Here is a 17,316-nt window from a genome sequence, read left to right on the forward strand (position 1 = left end):
GATGGCAGAAGCATAGCAGGATCTGGTGGCTCCAGTGACGTCTTTACCTTTGTTGGAGCCTTTTCCGTTCCTTTATTCTGGCTTCTCGTCATCTCTGATCTCTGCTTGTCTTGGTATTGGCTATGTTGTCTGTGGGAATGTCCCACGTAGTCCAGTCTCAGCAGTTTTTGAATCTTATATCACTGAAAGAGAGTATCTTTCTTGACAGTTCATTGAGGACTTTGGTTGGTCAGCATGGGGCATGATTCATTTCTCAATTTCAGGGCAGTCACATGGCTTACAGCAGATGGATCCAGATGGCCTGGATCCTGTGCCTCTCTCTGGTGATGTTGGGGGCGTGTGGCCCAGAGGTGGAGTAGGGAGGGGGTTAGACAGTAGAAGCCCATGGACCAAGCAGGATAGTTAATAGATTGATGCAGGAGTGCTTTCCTGAAATAATGGCTGCTGGGTAGATAACAATAAAAGTATGTTCATTACAGGTTTAACAAGATCAGATTGTAGTTTTAAGAGGGGACTGCTGGCTGCAATGGGGAGCATATATTTGACCATGGAAAAGCATGGAGGAAGAAAACAGTGGAAATAATTAAGCCTCACATAGCCTATCAGGGATGAACCAAGAAGCTGCTCTGAAGTTAGGAAAAAAAGGCTCAAATGAAGAGAGAGAATCAGCAGGACTTTGTAACTAACTGGATATGGGGCAGAGAGATTTCATAGATGACAGATTATTATGTAAGGTGACACTAGTGAGAAGAAATATGACATTTTAGATGGGTTTGTTAGAAAAAAAGAACCACTTTAGCTCGCTTGTGCCAAGCAAAGAGAGGTATGAAAGGATCTTGTTTTTCTCACTTCTCTTAGTGACTCTCAAACAAGATATTTGTCCTGTTCTCTTCCTCACTTTTCCTAGGGACAGACAAAATAATCATGAGCATCTGAGAAATGTCATGAAAAAATAATAACCAGCAGCTGAAAGTCACAAGGCCAGCTGCCCCTGCCAGGAGCACATTAGACATAGAGTAGAATTCAAACTGAGGCTCAACCAGAGCTGAGACATGACCCTAATACACGATCTCATCACAAGCGGAGAATGGTGTCAGTGGTTCTCACTACCAGTGAAGGTGACCAGTTTGGATCTTGGAAGTGAGGAACCACCTTTTAGACCAGGGAGACTCCAGACCTAAAGGCAGAGCCCTGTCTGTCTTCCGTTTTGTGAACATGCTATCCTCGTCATCCATTCTTGGTACTGGTACTAAGCTGGATTAGCCAAGAGTGTGAAATAAATAAGGCTCCTACACTGCAAAACCTCTCCGTGAGATGGCGGGGCAGAGTGCAAACCATTCATTTTACTACTGTTTTCCTCGGTATTGTTTGGATGCCCCTATTAGGTGCCAGGCAATGTGTAAGATATGGAGTATTTTTAAGGTCTCTCACAAGTGCAACAGTGAGTTTTTATTATTGAAAGCATGGATTAGAAATAAGGAAAAACAGAATTGTTTTGATCACTTTGAGTTTATGTACTCCTGGTACACTGAGGAGCTTGAGGTTGGAAGAGGGATCTTAAGAGCCAGTGCTTTGAGAACTTTTTATTTCTCTTGATGAGGATTCCTTAAGAGAGCTTGTTGGAATTTCTTGTAGTATGTACAGTGGTATAGTCCGGTGCTAGTGTCCTACCAGAACTACTCTTGATCACATTCTCCCAGCAGTGGGGGTCCTTAGTCTGTGAAGAGTGAAAAAGTCTAAGGGATACTCACAGGTCCTAGAAATAGTCTCTTCCATGTGTGAACTGTTGTTTTCCCCTCTCCCCTGAATGTTAAGACAAATTTTTCCAAATTTTAGCTCAACATTTTTAAATACAAATCAGCTCTGTGCTTGTTGATCACATGTCTAGTTTCTCTGCCTGTATGTTTCTGTATTAATTTTAAATAATTTTTTCTCATTAAAAATTGAGTGGTGATTATAGCAAATTTGGAGAGATACAAAAAGTAGAAAGAAGAAAATAAAAATCTTGCAGATCAGAATTTCATTGACCATTTTATCATACCTTTAAAATATATTCTATAATTCAAAACGTTGATAAAGTTGGAATCACACTGTGCATGTATATTGCTTTTTAATAGGCTTTTTCCATCTAACACTACAGTCTCTTTTCAGATGTTATTCAAGTTCTTCTAGAGTATGATTTTTGAGGGGGGGGGTTGCATGTATTGTGTAGATCCAACTTTTTTTTAAGTGTGTTGATTTATTTTGAGAGAGATGGAGAGAGTGAGTGACGACAGGGGAGGGATAGAGAGAAAGAGAAAGAGAATCCCAAGCAGGTCCCACAATGTCATCACAGAGCCCAAAGCGGGGCTGGAACCTACGAACTGTGAGATCGTGACCTGAGCCGAAACCAAGAGTTGGATGCTTAACCAACTGAACCACCCAGGCACCTCTAGATGCCCTTTTTTTTTTTTTTTTAATCTGTATTTTTGAGAGAGAGAGAGAGAGAGAGAGAGAGAGAGAGAAGAGACATCATGTGAGCAGGGGAGGAACAGAGAGAGAGGGAGACACAGAATCCAAAGCAGGCTCCAGGTTCTGAACTCTCAGCACAGAGCCCAATGCGGGGCTTGAACTCATGAACTGTGAGATCATGACCTGAACCAAAGTCGGACACTCAACCGACTGAGCCACCCAGGCGCCCCTAGATGCAACTTTTTAATCAGCCTCCTATTCTTGGATACAAAGGCTGACTGCAATTTTTCATCATTCTAGAAACTCAGGTCAACATCCCCATTGAGGATGCAGAGGTTAAGAGCATATATCTCAGAGTTAGACAAGTTGCAGTTGGACTACTTATTCATTTGACTTTACATAAATTATTTAAACCTGTCGACTCTTGTTTCTCATCATCTATAATGATAACTCCTGCCTCTGCAATAATGTGAGGATTACACGAAAGATGCATATGGGTGGCTGAGTTGAGAGCCTCTGCATGTTAGTAAATAAATGTTGGCTGTTGTTATTTTTAACTTACATATGCATGTTGAATGATTTCCCTAGGATTTAAAGATGTTGAACTGCTGGGTCAGGGTATGTACATGTTTTCAAGGCCCTTAACTGATACTCCCGAATTTCCTCTCAGCAGACGGCAGACCGCACCGCCACGTACCTCACGTCCTTGCCGTACTCGTATTACTTTTTTTGAATGTAAATTATAAATACAATTTTAATGTATCTCTTTTTTATTTAACTTGGCATTTCTGTAATTCTGGGTGAAGTTGGGCCTTCCCCTGTGTTTCCTGCAGATTTATATTTCTTTTCTGTTGAATTGCCTGTTTTGTGTTCTCAGCCTGCTTTTCTATTGGTGCATCCATCTTGTGATGGTAAGAACTTTCTAGATATGGAGGCTATGTCACCAGTATTTTTTTCCCAGATTGTTATTTATCTTGAACTTTATTCATGGCACTTGTGGTTTTGTTTTTAGGAATATTTAAAATTTTTAACAAAGTCCAGTCTTTTATGAAATTAGTCCTTTTTCTAGATGAATTTTGCCTTAAAAGATCTCCATTCTAGGATTACAAAACTTTTTTGTTTTCTTTAAACCCATCAAGAATATATTTATGTAAAATGGAAACTCTCCATTTTCTCAAATACTTACCTGATTGACCTATAATTGTATAATGAGAAAATTCTTCCCCCCTCTACTACTTTTAAGTATCACCATATAGTCAGTCCTTTATACATTTTGGGGTCTGATGAAGGAGTTTTTACACATATTTTTCCAAAGGAAAATAAATTGTTTTTTTGTTCATTATCCTGCAATTATCAATCTTTAAAGAAAAAGCTTATCTTAATTATTTTTAATCTTTCTGAAGTCTGTTTTTCTCCTGATTCTTTATATGTCAGCAAAAATTCTTAAAGTGTACCCCATATCTGTGTGGAGGGCCATTGCCTATCATGTCGTTCCTGCAAGTCGATTTTCCTCAGGACTTCACTGAGTTCTGCCTAGTGGATATTCCTCTGGTGACAGGCAGAATGTTGACTGTGAACCTAATTGTGCTGTTGATACTTCATCTCCCTTTTTTTGTGCATCTTGATTAGTATTTCACCATGGTGGTGAAGGAATTCAAATTCTGTGTTGATGTGGGTTTTTTTTTCCTCATTCTGTAATTTTTTCCTTTTTAACTAATGTCTAAAGCAAGGTTAGTGCTACAGAGAACACCTGGAAGGTGTTAAACTGCAAAGGTTTAAAGCACCAAATTACAATAGCATGCGTCACCCACAGATTTCTGATCCCCACCATGAGCTGTCCTTTCTTACTCCCCTGAGATCTTGAATGTCTAGACAGACATTCTTTTTTCTGTGCCCTTCATTTTCCACGTCCTTGTACAGAGTAGCATAAATAAAACAAGAAAAGACTTCTTTCAGAAGAAATCCTAAATAGGATTCTTTATGTCATTCTTCATGACAACTTCTGAGATCTGAAGGCTTGCCTAGTAATGATTGGAAACAGCCCCAGACTTTGAAGACTGTAGACTCACGGAAGCAGCAGAGCCATGCAATTCATTCCAGTTTTACCCATCAGTAAAGGAGAACAGACAGATGGTGCAGGACTGGGACATTGTAGACTGTTAGGATGAAGGATTGATTGCTATTAACCATAATCCTGAGTTCTCGGGTAACAGCCCAGATGCAAGCCCACCTTCCTCTCTGCCCATCCCACCATCACTTGTGCTTATTGGAATGCTGCAGGCAGGTTCTCAAAATACAGGGATCTATCACAGTAAGAGCTTTTGGATCTTAGTATAGCAGTGGGTGTGGATACTCTGGATTCTTTTTTTTTTTTATTTTTTTTTTTTTTAACGTGTATTTATTTTTGAGAGAGAGCAAGACAGAGTGTGAGCTGGGGAGGAGCAGAGAGACAGGGAGACACAGAATCTGAAGCAAGCTCCAGGCTCTGAGCTGTCAGCAACAGAGCCAGAGTCAGGGCCTGAAGTCACAAACCGTGAGATCATGACCTGAGCCGAAGTCGGGCACTTAATCAACTGAGCCACCTGGGCACGCCTGGATACTCTGGATTCTTAGGCACTAGATATAAAAACATACAAAAAATATGAAAGTTATTGAGATGTATGACTTATATAATCAGAAAATACAAATTTACTTATCACGTTGGTACATAGTAAATCTAGTCTTGAAAGAATTACCTATAGGATAAATGAAGTCTAATTTACATAGTGGATAGTGTATGTTTATAAACTTCCTTAAAGATGTTGTGGAGATGAAGAATGTGAGAGGCTCGAGAAGATTTTAAAGACAGTAAAGAAAATACAACTAACATTTGTACAAGCAGAGTAAGATCACGTGGTATTTCCTAAGGAATGACAGAAAAATCAGGGGAACAGACAAGAGCATCTAGAAATAGGACCCACACATATAGGGTCAATTGATCATTTTTGTTTTTGTTTTTAATTAAAGGAAGCTTAATTTTTTTAATGTTTTTTATTTGGGGGGGGGGCAGAGAGAGAGGGAGACACAGAATCTAAAGCATGCTCCAGGTTCTGAGCTGTCAACACAGAGCCTGATGGAGGGCTTGAACTCGTGGACTGTGTGAGATCATGACCTGAACTGAAGTCGGATGCTTAAACCAGCTGAGCCACCCAGGCACCCCGCTCAATTGATGTTTGATAAAGGCATCAAGATAATTCAGTGGGGAAAGGATAGTCATTTCAGCGAATGGTACTGGGGGGAGAAAATCCATATGGGAGAAAAATAAATTAAATCTTTGTCTTAGACTATATATAAAAATTAACTCAAAATGGATCATATTCCTAACTCTAAGAGCTAAAACTACAAAACTTGTAGAAGAAAACAGAAAATTTTGGTGACCTTGGTTTAGAAAAGATTTCATAAATAGAATACAAAAAACTGGAAACATAAAAGAAAAACGTATAAACTAGAGCCAAATAAAAAACTTAAGCTCTTTAAAAGATATTAAGAAAAAGAAATGGCAAGCTACAGATGAGAAAAGTTTTGCAAGATGTGTATCTGGTAAATGACTTGTATCCAGAACATATTAAAAATAACTCAAGTAATTGAGTAATAAGAACACAACCAACTCAGTTTTAAAAATGGGTAAAAGATTTGAACACTTTACCAGAGAAAATTTACAAATGACCAAAAAGTGCATAAAAAGATGAGCACCATGATTAGTTCTTAAAGAAAAGGAAATTTAAAACATAAATTGTCCTTTCATGCCTACTAGAATAGCTAAAATTTCAAAATTAGACACCTGACCATATCACATGCTTATGAAGAGGTTGCTGTAGGAAAGCAAAATGACCCACCCATTTTGGAGAACAATTTAGCGATTTCCGTTGAAGTGAAACGTACTTACTATATGACCTACTCCTACCATTTTTTACCCAGTTTCACTACTAGGTATTGACCCAAGAGGTGAAATTATAGTCCATAGAAAGACCTGTATGTAAATATTTATACCAGCTTTGTTCCTAACAGTAAAAACTTGGAAACATACCTAATGTCCATCACCCAATGAATGGATGAACAAATTGTGGCATATCTGTAAACTGAATGCTACTCAGTGATGAAAGGATTGAACCACTGGTACATATAACAGCTCAGATAGATTTCAAAAGTATTAGGCTTGGTGAAAGTGGTTGCCAGGGCTGGAGGTGGAGGGAGGGGGTTGATTTACAAGGGCACGGGGGTATTTTGTGGGTGATGGAAATGACTTTTATCTTGATTGTGGTCGTTACATGACTGCATACGTTTGTCACAAATGGAAGTGGGTGCTCAAAAAGGGTGAGTATACCCCATAAATTTCAAAAACACACATAGAAGGTTCTCAACCTTCTTCCTCATTGAAAAAGGCAAATTAAAAACATGACCTTTTTGTCCCCACCTCTCAGTTTAGCTAACATCAAAGTTTTGGATGTTGTTGTCAATGATTTGGGGAAGGAGTCACTCTGAAATCTCAAGGGACAGTCTCTGAGGGGTAGTTGAGGAATATCTTTCACATTTAAAAATACGTGTACTTCTTGAACTGGAAATTTCACTTGTAGGATTTTTTTTCCTAAATGTAAGACAGGTACAAGGAAACAGTAGTTGATATCGCTGTTTCTCATAGCAAAACCCAGGGAACAGCCTCATTTGCCTCACAGAGGACATCAGCTGTGGTGCAGGGACAGACTGTGAGGTAGATAAATTTATGTGCCAATAAGCAACAATTTCTTAAGATTCTGTTAAATGAACATAGTGTACAAAGTGACATGTACAGTGTACTTCGGTTTGTTTTTAAAAAGCTGTAGGTATTTATACGTGCGCTTGTATGTGCATATACAGAGATATCGGAGCTGATCAAGATGACATTTCTGAGACGATTTGTGCTTGTAACCACTGCTTCCAGTCTGTCTCCTATTTTTCTCAATTCACGTGGTAGTAGGTTCAGGAAGAAATACTCATGTTTCACTTTCCCCAGAGGCTGCCTTTCTGTACCTTGGTCTCCTCCTCTAGCTCAGGTCGGTTTACCATGCATTGCAGTGGTGAGGTCACATGGTGGAGAGACATGTACTGAGTTCAGAAGAAAAGTGTAATTACGTCCTTGGCTCATATTCGGATGCCACCAGGAAGCTCTGCTAGGTGAAGGGGGAGCATCGGTAAGGCAGGTGTGGAAATTGGCAGCACTTTCTGAAAACGAGGTGGTTTGGGAGGCTGTCTTCAATTTAGTTTGGATATTAAATTAAAATGGACATCCTCAAGTTATGAGCCTTGCCTCTTCGGTGCTATAAAAAGCCCTTTAGCCGGGCTGTAATTTGACTCTCCTCTCTGTAATGTTACACAATATTCCTATGGTTACAGAGCCCGAATAAGTGGAAGCTAATCATTAGTTTGCTAAATGTGGTCCCATGGAACAGTTCATAACTCCCAGACCTGCCAGCTGCTGCTCGTTTAGTGTCGTGCTCTCTCCTTGGGTAGACGTTGGTTTGTTCCTGCGAATAATGTACAGTAACAGTTGTCTCGCGTCCAGGAGCCGTGCGCTATGGCAGCCCTCCATGTGGCTCAGGGATGGGGATGGGAAAAAGGTCAGGCTAAGCAGAGTTTTTTGGTACATACTCTTCCACAGGAAGAAACCATTAAGGGAGTAAGAGATGACAAAGCAAGAAAAGAATTAAAGTGGCAGACTTTTTGGACATTGGGGTTCACTTTTCAGAAATTTGCTGTGATAGAACTCTGGAGTTGACCGTTCTGTGACCCTAGAAATAAAATTGCGCTCTCTAGGTTGTTCAGTGTTTGTTCCGTGTGGCAAGACAGACTTCATTAATGCCCAGGGTCACCTGCAAACCCTAAAAGGCATTTGCTGCCTTTAAGGGCCAAAGAGTTGATAAGCTGGGGTCTTTTCTATCTCATCTAATATGTATCAGGGGAACATACTGAGAGCAGTCAGTACTGGCTGGAGTTGTGCCCTTACCTGGGGATTAGAGCCTAAATCCTTAATCTACTCATGATTTTTTGGCCTCTTCCTACTAGAATGAAAGTGGGTTCTTTCCCAGTAAATGGAAAATCCATTGTGCCCACCTGTGACTCATTCCTCCTTCCAGCTGAATGGCTGTTGACTCTGTAGGAGAAATCTCTTTTTCCTTTGAGACTGTCCAAAAAGAGTCCAGTGGCTGTCTCTGCTCACCTGCTGTATCATTTAGGTCTCTTTGGATTATTCAAAAAAACAAACAAAAAAAACAAAAACCTGACCTTCCCTGGCTTAAGGAAAAAGGGAATTTATTGGCCCATATGACTAAAAAAGTATGGCGATATATACAGACTCCACCCATATCATCCAGACCACCTGTCTCTGCTTCTCTCGTCTCTGGCTTCGTCTGTCAGACTTGACTCTAAGGATCTAGATGGTGGCACCTAGCACAGTTGGATAACCTTGCAGGTAGAAGACTAACAGGAAATAGCAGACAGGCTTCCCCTTGTCTTCCAGAAAGGTCCTGAAGTTCATTCTGATGCAGCTGGCTTAGGTATTGGGCTAATCCCTGAACCAGCCATGAGGCCAGAGAGATGCTGGGATTTGATTGGTCTGTCTAAATCTTATCCTGAAGCTCCCTGGAAGCTGGAGCCTTCCCCCAGGCACGTGCAGTAGGAACCAGAGAAGAATAACAGCGTGATGGAACATGAGGCACTGTGCAAAAGGAAACAGGAGCGAGCGTTGGGAGGCAAATCACTAACTAGTCTTGCGTATGAGGAAGCTGGATTCTGTCTTCAGTTTCCTGAAAGACATCACTTCCGACCACGTCAACAGCAGTAAGGTGGGGCCCTATTGGTTTGTGAAATCATTCACACTCCCCAGCCTCTGCCTCTTATTTTTATTTACCTATGGGCTGCCCAGGAAGACTAACCATAGGAGTGGTCCTCCCTTAATAATACATGCTCCTTTAAAATACACACCTTGATTTACTAGTCTACACAAGAGGAGACAAGAAATGATAAGGATCCATTGTAATTATGTTGGTCCCCATTGCACTTCTTGGCTTACGGTGGTTAAAAAAGTACTTATAAAAGTAATGGAATACCACTTTCTTACACCAGACACAAAAATAAACTCAAAATGGATGAAAGACCTAAATGTAAGACAGGAAGCTATCAAAATCCTCAAGGAGAAAGCAGGCAAAAACCTCTTTGATCTTGGCCATAGCAACTTCTTACTTAACACGTCTCTGGAGGCAAGGGAAACAAAAACAAAAATGAACTATTGGGACATCTTCAAAATAAAAAGCTTCTGCACAGCAAGGGAAACAAGCAGCAAAACTAAAAGGCAACCAACAAAATGGAAGAAGATATTTGCAAATAACATATCAGACAAGTGATTAGAATCTATAAAGAACTTATGAAACTCAACACCCAAAACACAAAGAATCCAGTGAAGAAATGGGCAAAAGACACGAATAGACCCTTCTCCAAAGAAGACATGCAGATGGCCAACCGACACATGAAAAAATGCTCAACATCACTCATCATCAGGGAAATACAAATCAAAACCACAATGAGATACCACCTCACACCTGTCAGAATGGCTCACATTAACAACTCAGGCAACAATAGATGTTGGCGAGGATGCGGAGAAAGAGGATTTCTTCTGCACTGCTGGTGGGAATGCAAACTGGTGCAGCCACTCTGGAATACAGTATGGAGGTTCCTCAAAAAATTAAAGTAGAACTACCCTATTACCCAGCAATTGCACTACTAGGTATTTATCCAAGGGATACAGGTGTGCTTTTTGAAGGGACACATGCACCCCCATGTTTATAGCAGCACTATCCACAATAGCCAAAGTAAGGAAAGAGCCCAAATGTCCATCGATAGATGAATGGATAAAGAAGATGTGGTATGTATGTGTGTGTGTGTGTGTGTGTGTGTGTGTGTGTACACACACACACACACACACACACACACACACACACACACAATGGAGTATTACTCGGCAATCAAAAAGAATGAAATCTTGCCATTTACAACTACGTGGATGGAACTGGAGGGTATTATGCTAAATGAAATTAGTCAGAGAAATACAAAAGTCATATGACTTCACTCATATGAGGACTTTAAGAGACAAAACAGATGAACATAAGGGAAGGGAAACAAAAACAATATAAAAATAGGGAGGGGGACAAAACATGAGACTCATAAATGTGGAGAAAAAACTGAGGGTTACTGGAGGGGTTGTGGGGGGGGTGGGCTAAATGGGTAAGGGGCACTAAGGAATCTACTCCTGAAATCATTGTTGCACTATATGCTAACTAATTTGGATATAAATTTTTAAAGATAAAAAATAAAATTTCAAAAAAGTAATGGAATAAAGTCATAGTATAGAAAATATAAAAACGATTATAGTTCTAACACTTTAACCGAATCACTATTTTAATTTTAGAGTATTTCCTTTCAGCCTTTATTCATATAATTTTCTCACAAACTTTTAAATCTTGGTGTGTTTTTTTGTTTTTGTTTTTTTGTGTTTTGCTTGATATTGCATGATAAACTAGGCATTGTCCATAGTGTTACATGGTTAGCATTATCATGTAAATGCAACATAATATTCCATTGGGGAGACATGCCAAAATTAATCATTCTTCCATCATTGAACATTTAGGTTATCTCCTTTAAAATTTTTTTCTGCTGTTGAAAAGCATTAGTGTGTATTGAACATTTCTGGGGTATGTAACTTAAATCTTGCTTTATCTTATTTCCTGAGGCCAGATTGTGAGAAGTGGGATTACAGCTTCAAAGGGTATAAACATTTTTATGACTTGATACATATTGCCAAATTGCTTTTCAAAACGATTGCATTTTATCTCTTCTGCCTCCAGCAATTTATGAGAGGATCATTTCACTGCATTTTTGCTGTCCATAGACATTTGCATTTTTAACCATGTTCTTAGCCCACAAAAAAATAGGTGCTGTTTTTGTTTTAATTTGGATTTCTTTGGTTAATAGGGAAGCTGAATGTTTTTAGCATTCTTGTGTTTAGCTGTATTTTCTGCTCCTCTTTACACATGGTCTTTTCTTCTTTTCAGACCCCAAAACTGCTTCTGAGGCGGAGACTGATATCTGTGCTGAATGGGAGATAAAGACGATCACTAGTGCTTTGAAGACCTACCTAAGGTAGGGGCTTTTCATTTGCAGGGCAGGGTGCCAGCTTGTTATCATGCAATCAGGAAGAAAGCAGTTTTATTTTCAGCCTCCAGAGAGCTGCTGGGTGGGTGTCTGAGATGTGGAAACAGCTCATGTGTGGGTGCAATTAGCTCAGCTGGTCACACCAGTTGTAAGTCCTCTGTACTTGATGGGGTGCCATTGTGCGATGGTGCCATTGAATGATTCAAGAAGCTTTGCTTTTTATGAGAAGCCACTATGAGAATCAGCCTTTAACAGAACCTAAAATAGGCTCTTTCCTGAAATCCCCAAATAATCTATTAAGAAAAGAAGGAACCGCATATCTCATTCTGTTGACAGTGTGACTACATGTCCTGTGTATTTTGGTGGTTTTGTGCCTTGTACAGATTGACTGTGTTGCTGACATTGGCCATTGAATATGAGAACTTAACGGGTGTCCCTTTTGACTCCTTCTCTTACGTTGGAAAACATTCCTTTATTGAAGAGACTCCTTTTCTTTTAACAATATATGTCCTGTTCATCCTACATCCCTGCCCCTCCCTTGGTTATTAAGGGAATGGGTGAGTCAAGCTGCCTTCATATTGGTTTCATGAAGTGACCAAAACTTACACGGACTTGAAGGCTAGGGGAGGGTCCAGTGTTCAACAAAGAAGAGAACTACACTCATGAATTACAAAAGCATTTGTTCACGTTTTGCGAAGATTCATTTGGCCCAAAAACCAAGGAGAGCAATGGGAAAGGAATGAGTGATGCAGGTTTTATTGGCTATTGGGGAATTGATGGAAGGATCTTGAAGTCATGAGTAAGATGTAATGCTAGTGATGATCAAGAGTCAAATGAGGGGATCCAATGAGAATAAAATAAAATCTGAGCCAAGAATAATTTATAGTGTGTTGAGAAGCTTATTTGGACTGTCAGAAAAAAAGCTGAAGTTTACAGTTAAGCATACTCAGTAAACATATTCTTTAAACATTCATACCACAAATACTACCATTGTAGTTTATACAAAACTATATTACAGAGGTTTGTATTTAGCACTTACCTTGTGGATGTTGATAGTAATTAGCTAATAAACAGTAAGTATAAAACATTAAAAAAAAACAGATAAAATTTGATTATATCTTGCCTAACGTTAGGGGATCTAGCCCTTTGGCATTCTGGAGAAACACTCGGTCGTGAATTGGTCACAAAAACACAGAAGTCTCTCATAGTGTTTCCAGAGGAACTGATTGTAATAACAAGCTGCTGGGGAAGACAAGAGTTTAAGCACAGGTAATTGCAAATGTTTAGTTAGTTGCCTTTTTCTTAGACACCTCTTAAAAGGCTGTTGTCAATGGGTGAGTCACCGACTGAAAGGGAAATCTCTTGGTTTGTGCTAGACTTTCACATTAGCACTTTCCTGGTTGTAACTAGGAAACATAGTTGCATCCATTCCCTTTGAAAAGAAAGAGTGAAAATATCATGTGAAATCTCAGGACCCTTTCAAAAGGGAAAGTCAGTTGGACTAAGCTGAGTTGCTGTTGTGTCCCTTGATCTTTGTCTCTATACAGTTGGGCAGCATCTAAGCCACGATTTGTAGTGTGATTGTTTTTATGAAGCTGACTTGTGTATATCCTTTTATCCCAGAATGCTTCCGGGACCACTCATGATGTACCAGTTTCAAAGAAGTTTCATCAAAGCAGCAAGTAGGTTTTCTTTTTGTCACAGTTGTAAGGGGGAAAGGGATAGATTTTTCTATTTCAAAGAACAGTCAGTATCCCAAAATAAATACTTTCTACCCTTTATATTTTACGTGTAAACTACCAACATACGTGCTCATGAGGTAGACACAAAATAGAGATGAAACTAAACTAGGATTATCAAGGGCCTTGCTACCATGTTGAATTTACAGTTGAGAGGAACTTCCGAAGTGTGTTTTGGGGTTGGGGGGAAGAGAGAAAAGCAAGTTTGGCTTTCTAATTTTGATTATTGGAGTTCTAACTCCTTGGGTTGTTTCCCAGCCCTTGAGTAGCATTTTGCAGAATGAATCAGAGTTCGCACATTACCTAAATTGAGCATTGGAAGTGTTTCCTTGAATATGACACCATTTATATAACTTCCCAGTCCTCTTTCCATCATGGCTTCCATTTACAGCTTATGATCATTCTTCAGCTATATCGTCCAGGCCCCTTGCGTCATATCACTGGTATTAAAATACATAGGGATTAGGTGCAAGCTACCCTAAATATACTGGAATCTGTCGACGTGGGGCAGGGCTCCTGTAAGGAGCAGTAAGATTCTCTATCAGATTTAAATCTGGCGTGAGTCTCCACCGTGTTATTATGTCGAGAGTCTCTGTGCCTCTCTCTGTTTCCTTTAAGCCTTCAGAGTCCATTTACCCTGGTAGCCACTACTGGCCTAATTGATTAATACCTAGTGTTCTGATGGCCTTATCTTCTCAAGTTGTCTCCTTAAAAAAGGGAGGAGAAAGACTTGAGAGAAAGCTGGGAGTGAAGATCATGTTTATGTGATTTCTTTCTCAGAGAAATTCCAAACCTGTAGCAGCCATTCTCTAATTAAACCTCACATCAGTCCTATAAATAGGTGTGGTGAGCACTATCAGTCTGTCTCCCAGAGAAATGAAGCCACTTGCCCGAAGTCAGCCGAGCCATGGCAGGCCAGGATTGAGATTACAGGCTGGCAGGAAGATTTACATATTTTACCAGCCATTTCTTCTACCAGGCTGGTTGGTTGTCATGCATGAATTGAGAACAACCGGACGTTACCTTTGATTTGTTGGATGCTATCTTGAGGCGTTGTTTTGATACTTGAGACCCTTGTAATGTTGTTCATGTACAATTTGTTTATCATTTGACAAGCGCATGAAGTTCCTCCCTTCCTTGAAATGAAGCCGTCATTCTAGGAAGCCAGCTGCTACCAAGTTTCTGCCTGCTCTGAGTGTGCAATTGACTGGCTCCATTTCGTCCTGTCATCATTTTGGCTTGATTTCTCTGACGGTCATTTTTTTTAATAAACTGCTACAAGAAGCATCATTAAAAACACTTCTAGACCTAGTCATGAGTGCAGAGAACAGGATCTTAAACCTTTGAGAAGTCCTTGGTCTCTTAGGGCCCAACCTTTGATTTCCTTTGTTTTTGTCTTGTAATCTGATTTGCCTGTGACACTGATCAAATACTACCTCCTTCTTTCCTTTGCAGAACTGGAGAACCAGGAGTCTCGAGTCTCTGAAATCCATAGCCTTGTTCATCGGCTCCCAGAGAAAAATAGGCAGATGTTACAGCTGCTCATGAACCACTTGGCAAAGTAGGTTTGATACCGAATGCTGCCCTTTTATCATCCCTAGGAAGTTCATGTCTTAGCGCTAAAGCTGGTCTCAATGCTGCTTATGTTTCCCTCTCCCTCTGTTGCATCAGGTATGTCGGAGGCTTAGGAAAGAAATGTGTGAAATGTTCACTGCAGTGGATAACAGCACCAAATGCCAGCTGATCTTTGCAGAGGAGGCTGGGGAAGTGCCCATGATATCGGGCCACCAGGCAGAGTTGTCAGGGGGCTTTTGCTCTTGTGATGATCAAGGGCAAACAGGAATATGTCATCTGAGATAACTGGGTCACAAGCAGAGTTTCCAGGAATTCGCTGTCCTTGTGATAATCAGAGACAAATAGGAATATGTTGTGGGTTTATAGACCTGGGATTTGGAGTAAAGAGGCCTGGGTTCTAGAGTTGATGGTTCTTAACAAGCCACTTTATGAGTACTGGACAAGCCACAGAACCTCTCAATTCCTTAGTTTCCTCACCTGTCATATGAATGGATAGTAGGCTCCCCTTTAACTACAATGTCACTGATTTGAAAAGTAACATGTATTAAAGCCTAGGGAATAAAGGAATTTGGCAAGTGCCCACTTCCCCTCCAAGATCATCAAAGCATTCCGCGAGAGGCCTGATTTTCCTGCTAAGAATATTTGCTCTTGGAATGGTTTTGAATTTGTGTACTTGCTATTGCTGGACCCTTTTAGGAATGGCCTTCCTGACTTCCCTTGCTGTGTCAGTGACTACATGTATGTATGTTCTAACCTTCCACTGACGTTGATGAATGTCTTTGGAGACTGGCGTATTAAAAAAGACAGAGTGTAACAGCTAACTTAAACCATTAAGCCCTACATTCTACTGAACTGATTGATGTGTTATACATTTGGCCCTTTCCCACACTTTCCTCATGCCATTAAGTCAGGTCTTTGGGATAAGTTGATAGTGAGCTGAGGAAGATTATACCGGTTTGTTTTCATATTTCTACCAAGCACTTGATCCTACCATTTGGGGAGAGAGTGTACGTGTTACCATGAAGATTTCTGCAGATCTTAATTATGAAGAAACGAGAGTGTTTAGCATGTTGGTCAGAAGCAATTAGGCAGAGTCCAGGTTTGCTCCATTATTGGTCACATGTATTTCTTGCAGCGCCGTATTGGAACTGCGTGTTCAGAAACAATTAAGCATAGCAGAGAACATGTAAGCTTACAAGGAGAATGCCCAAAAAATGTCAAAGAATTCTGATGAAGTGTGTTTAAAATAATGGGAATTGGGCTTCCAAAAGTAACTCCACATGCTCGGAGATGACGGTTTGGTGCCTCTTCCACACGACCCAGTCAGGCATTTGTTAAATGGAAAAGCTGTTTTAGATCTTAATTGCAAAACTTTGCACACTTGAAGGGCCTTTACTGAAACGGGCAGTTCTGGATACTCACTCCAGCCAAGTATGTGTGGGGATCCTTGTGGCTGTTGTATGGCCACTAGGTTTTGAGCCTCCTGGGAGCAGCTGGAGGAGAAGGCTTAGCAACCCGCTGACAGCGGTGGGCTTTTCAAGCTGTGGAGTTGTGATGAGAGCTTAATTGGACTGAGTATGATGGAGAGTAAATGGTGATCCAGCAGAGCCAGTACTGAATTTGCCCATTGTAAAACTGCCCTGAGGACTGAGCCTGTTTATCTCCTACAGGGTAGTTTGCTTTCTTCCTCTTGTCCAACTCAGCACTCTCAACCCCATTAAGTTCAGTTCATCTTTGTCCCTGAACTAACAAGGAATACAATATAAGATGGAAGTGACAGCTTGACCTTGACTTTTTGCCTTCTAAGGAATTTAAACCAACTTTGTTGTTGGAGTTAGTTATAGTATAGCATTTATGGAGCATTATGCCTCGTTTTTGATACCTCACTGTGATTTTCTTTGGTTCTATGGGGTTATGTGGTTTTTTGTTGTTGTTCATTTAATCGTTAAAAGAAATCTACATAGAGACTGCAGAGTGACTCAGAGCTGATGTTACAACACATAGACTCAGGTTCTCAGCAGGCTGTGTTCTTGGTCTCAGAAGATGGGGATTTAAAGTGTCTTGGAGGAGATGGGTATAAATGAGCATTGCTGAATCCAGTAAGGAGTATTTATTTAGTTCTGAAAAAATGCTTTGGCACCCAGAGGAGTTCTCAGATTCCACTTAAATGCTGTATGCTCATTTACAGCACTGTCCCATTTTAAAATTGACCAGGAGAGGCAAGTTAACTTGGAATAAGGAGTTTGTCTGTTTAGTCCAGTTTTCTCAGTTTCAGATTTACCCTCGGATATGCCTCATCTGTTGTTCCTCTGGTCCACTTACTTAACACTCA

At 40.3% G+C, this 17,316-nt stretch overlaps 1 protein-coding gene across 7 annotated transcripts in view; it reads left to right on the top strand.

Annotated features, from left to right (window-relative positions):
- Positions 1-17,316, top strand: part of ARHGAP26 (Rho GTPase activating protein 26) — a 423,740-nt gene that overhangs the window by 254,740 nt on the left and 151,684 nt on the right. For all 7 annotated transcript variants that reach the window (XM_045492297.1, XM_045492321.1, XM_045492304.1 and 4 more), the window contains exons 15-17: positions 11,571-11,658; positions 13,294-13,352; positions 14,865-14,970. In XM_045492297.1, coding sequence (XP_045348253.1) covers positions 11,571-11,658; positions 13,294-13,352; positions 14,865-14,970 — 253 coding nt within the window. The remainder of the gene's footprint in view (positions 1-11,570; positions 11,659-13,293; positions 13,353-14,864; positions 14,971-17,316) is intronic.

Source organism: Leopardus geoffroyi, chromosome A1 (assembly GCF_018350155.1).
Source record: "Leopardus geoffroyi isolate Oge1 chromosome A1, O.geoffroyi_Oge1_pat1.0, whole genome shotgun sequence".
Taxonomy (NCBI): Eukaryota; Metazoa; Chordata; class Mammalia; order Carnivora; family Felidae; genus Leopardus; species Leopardus geoffroyi.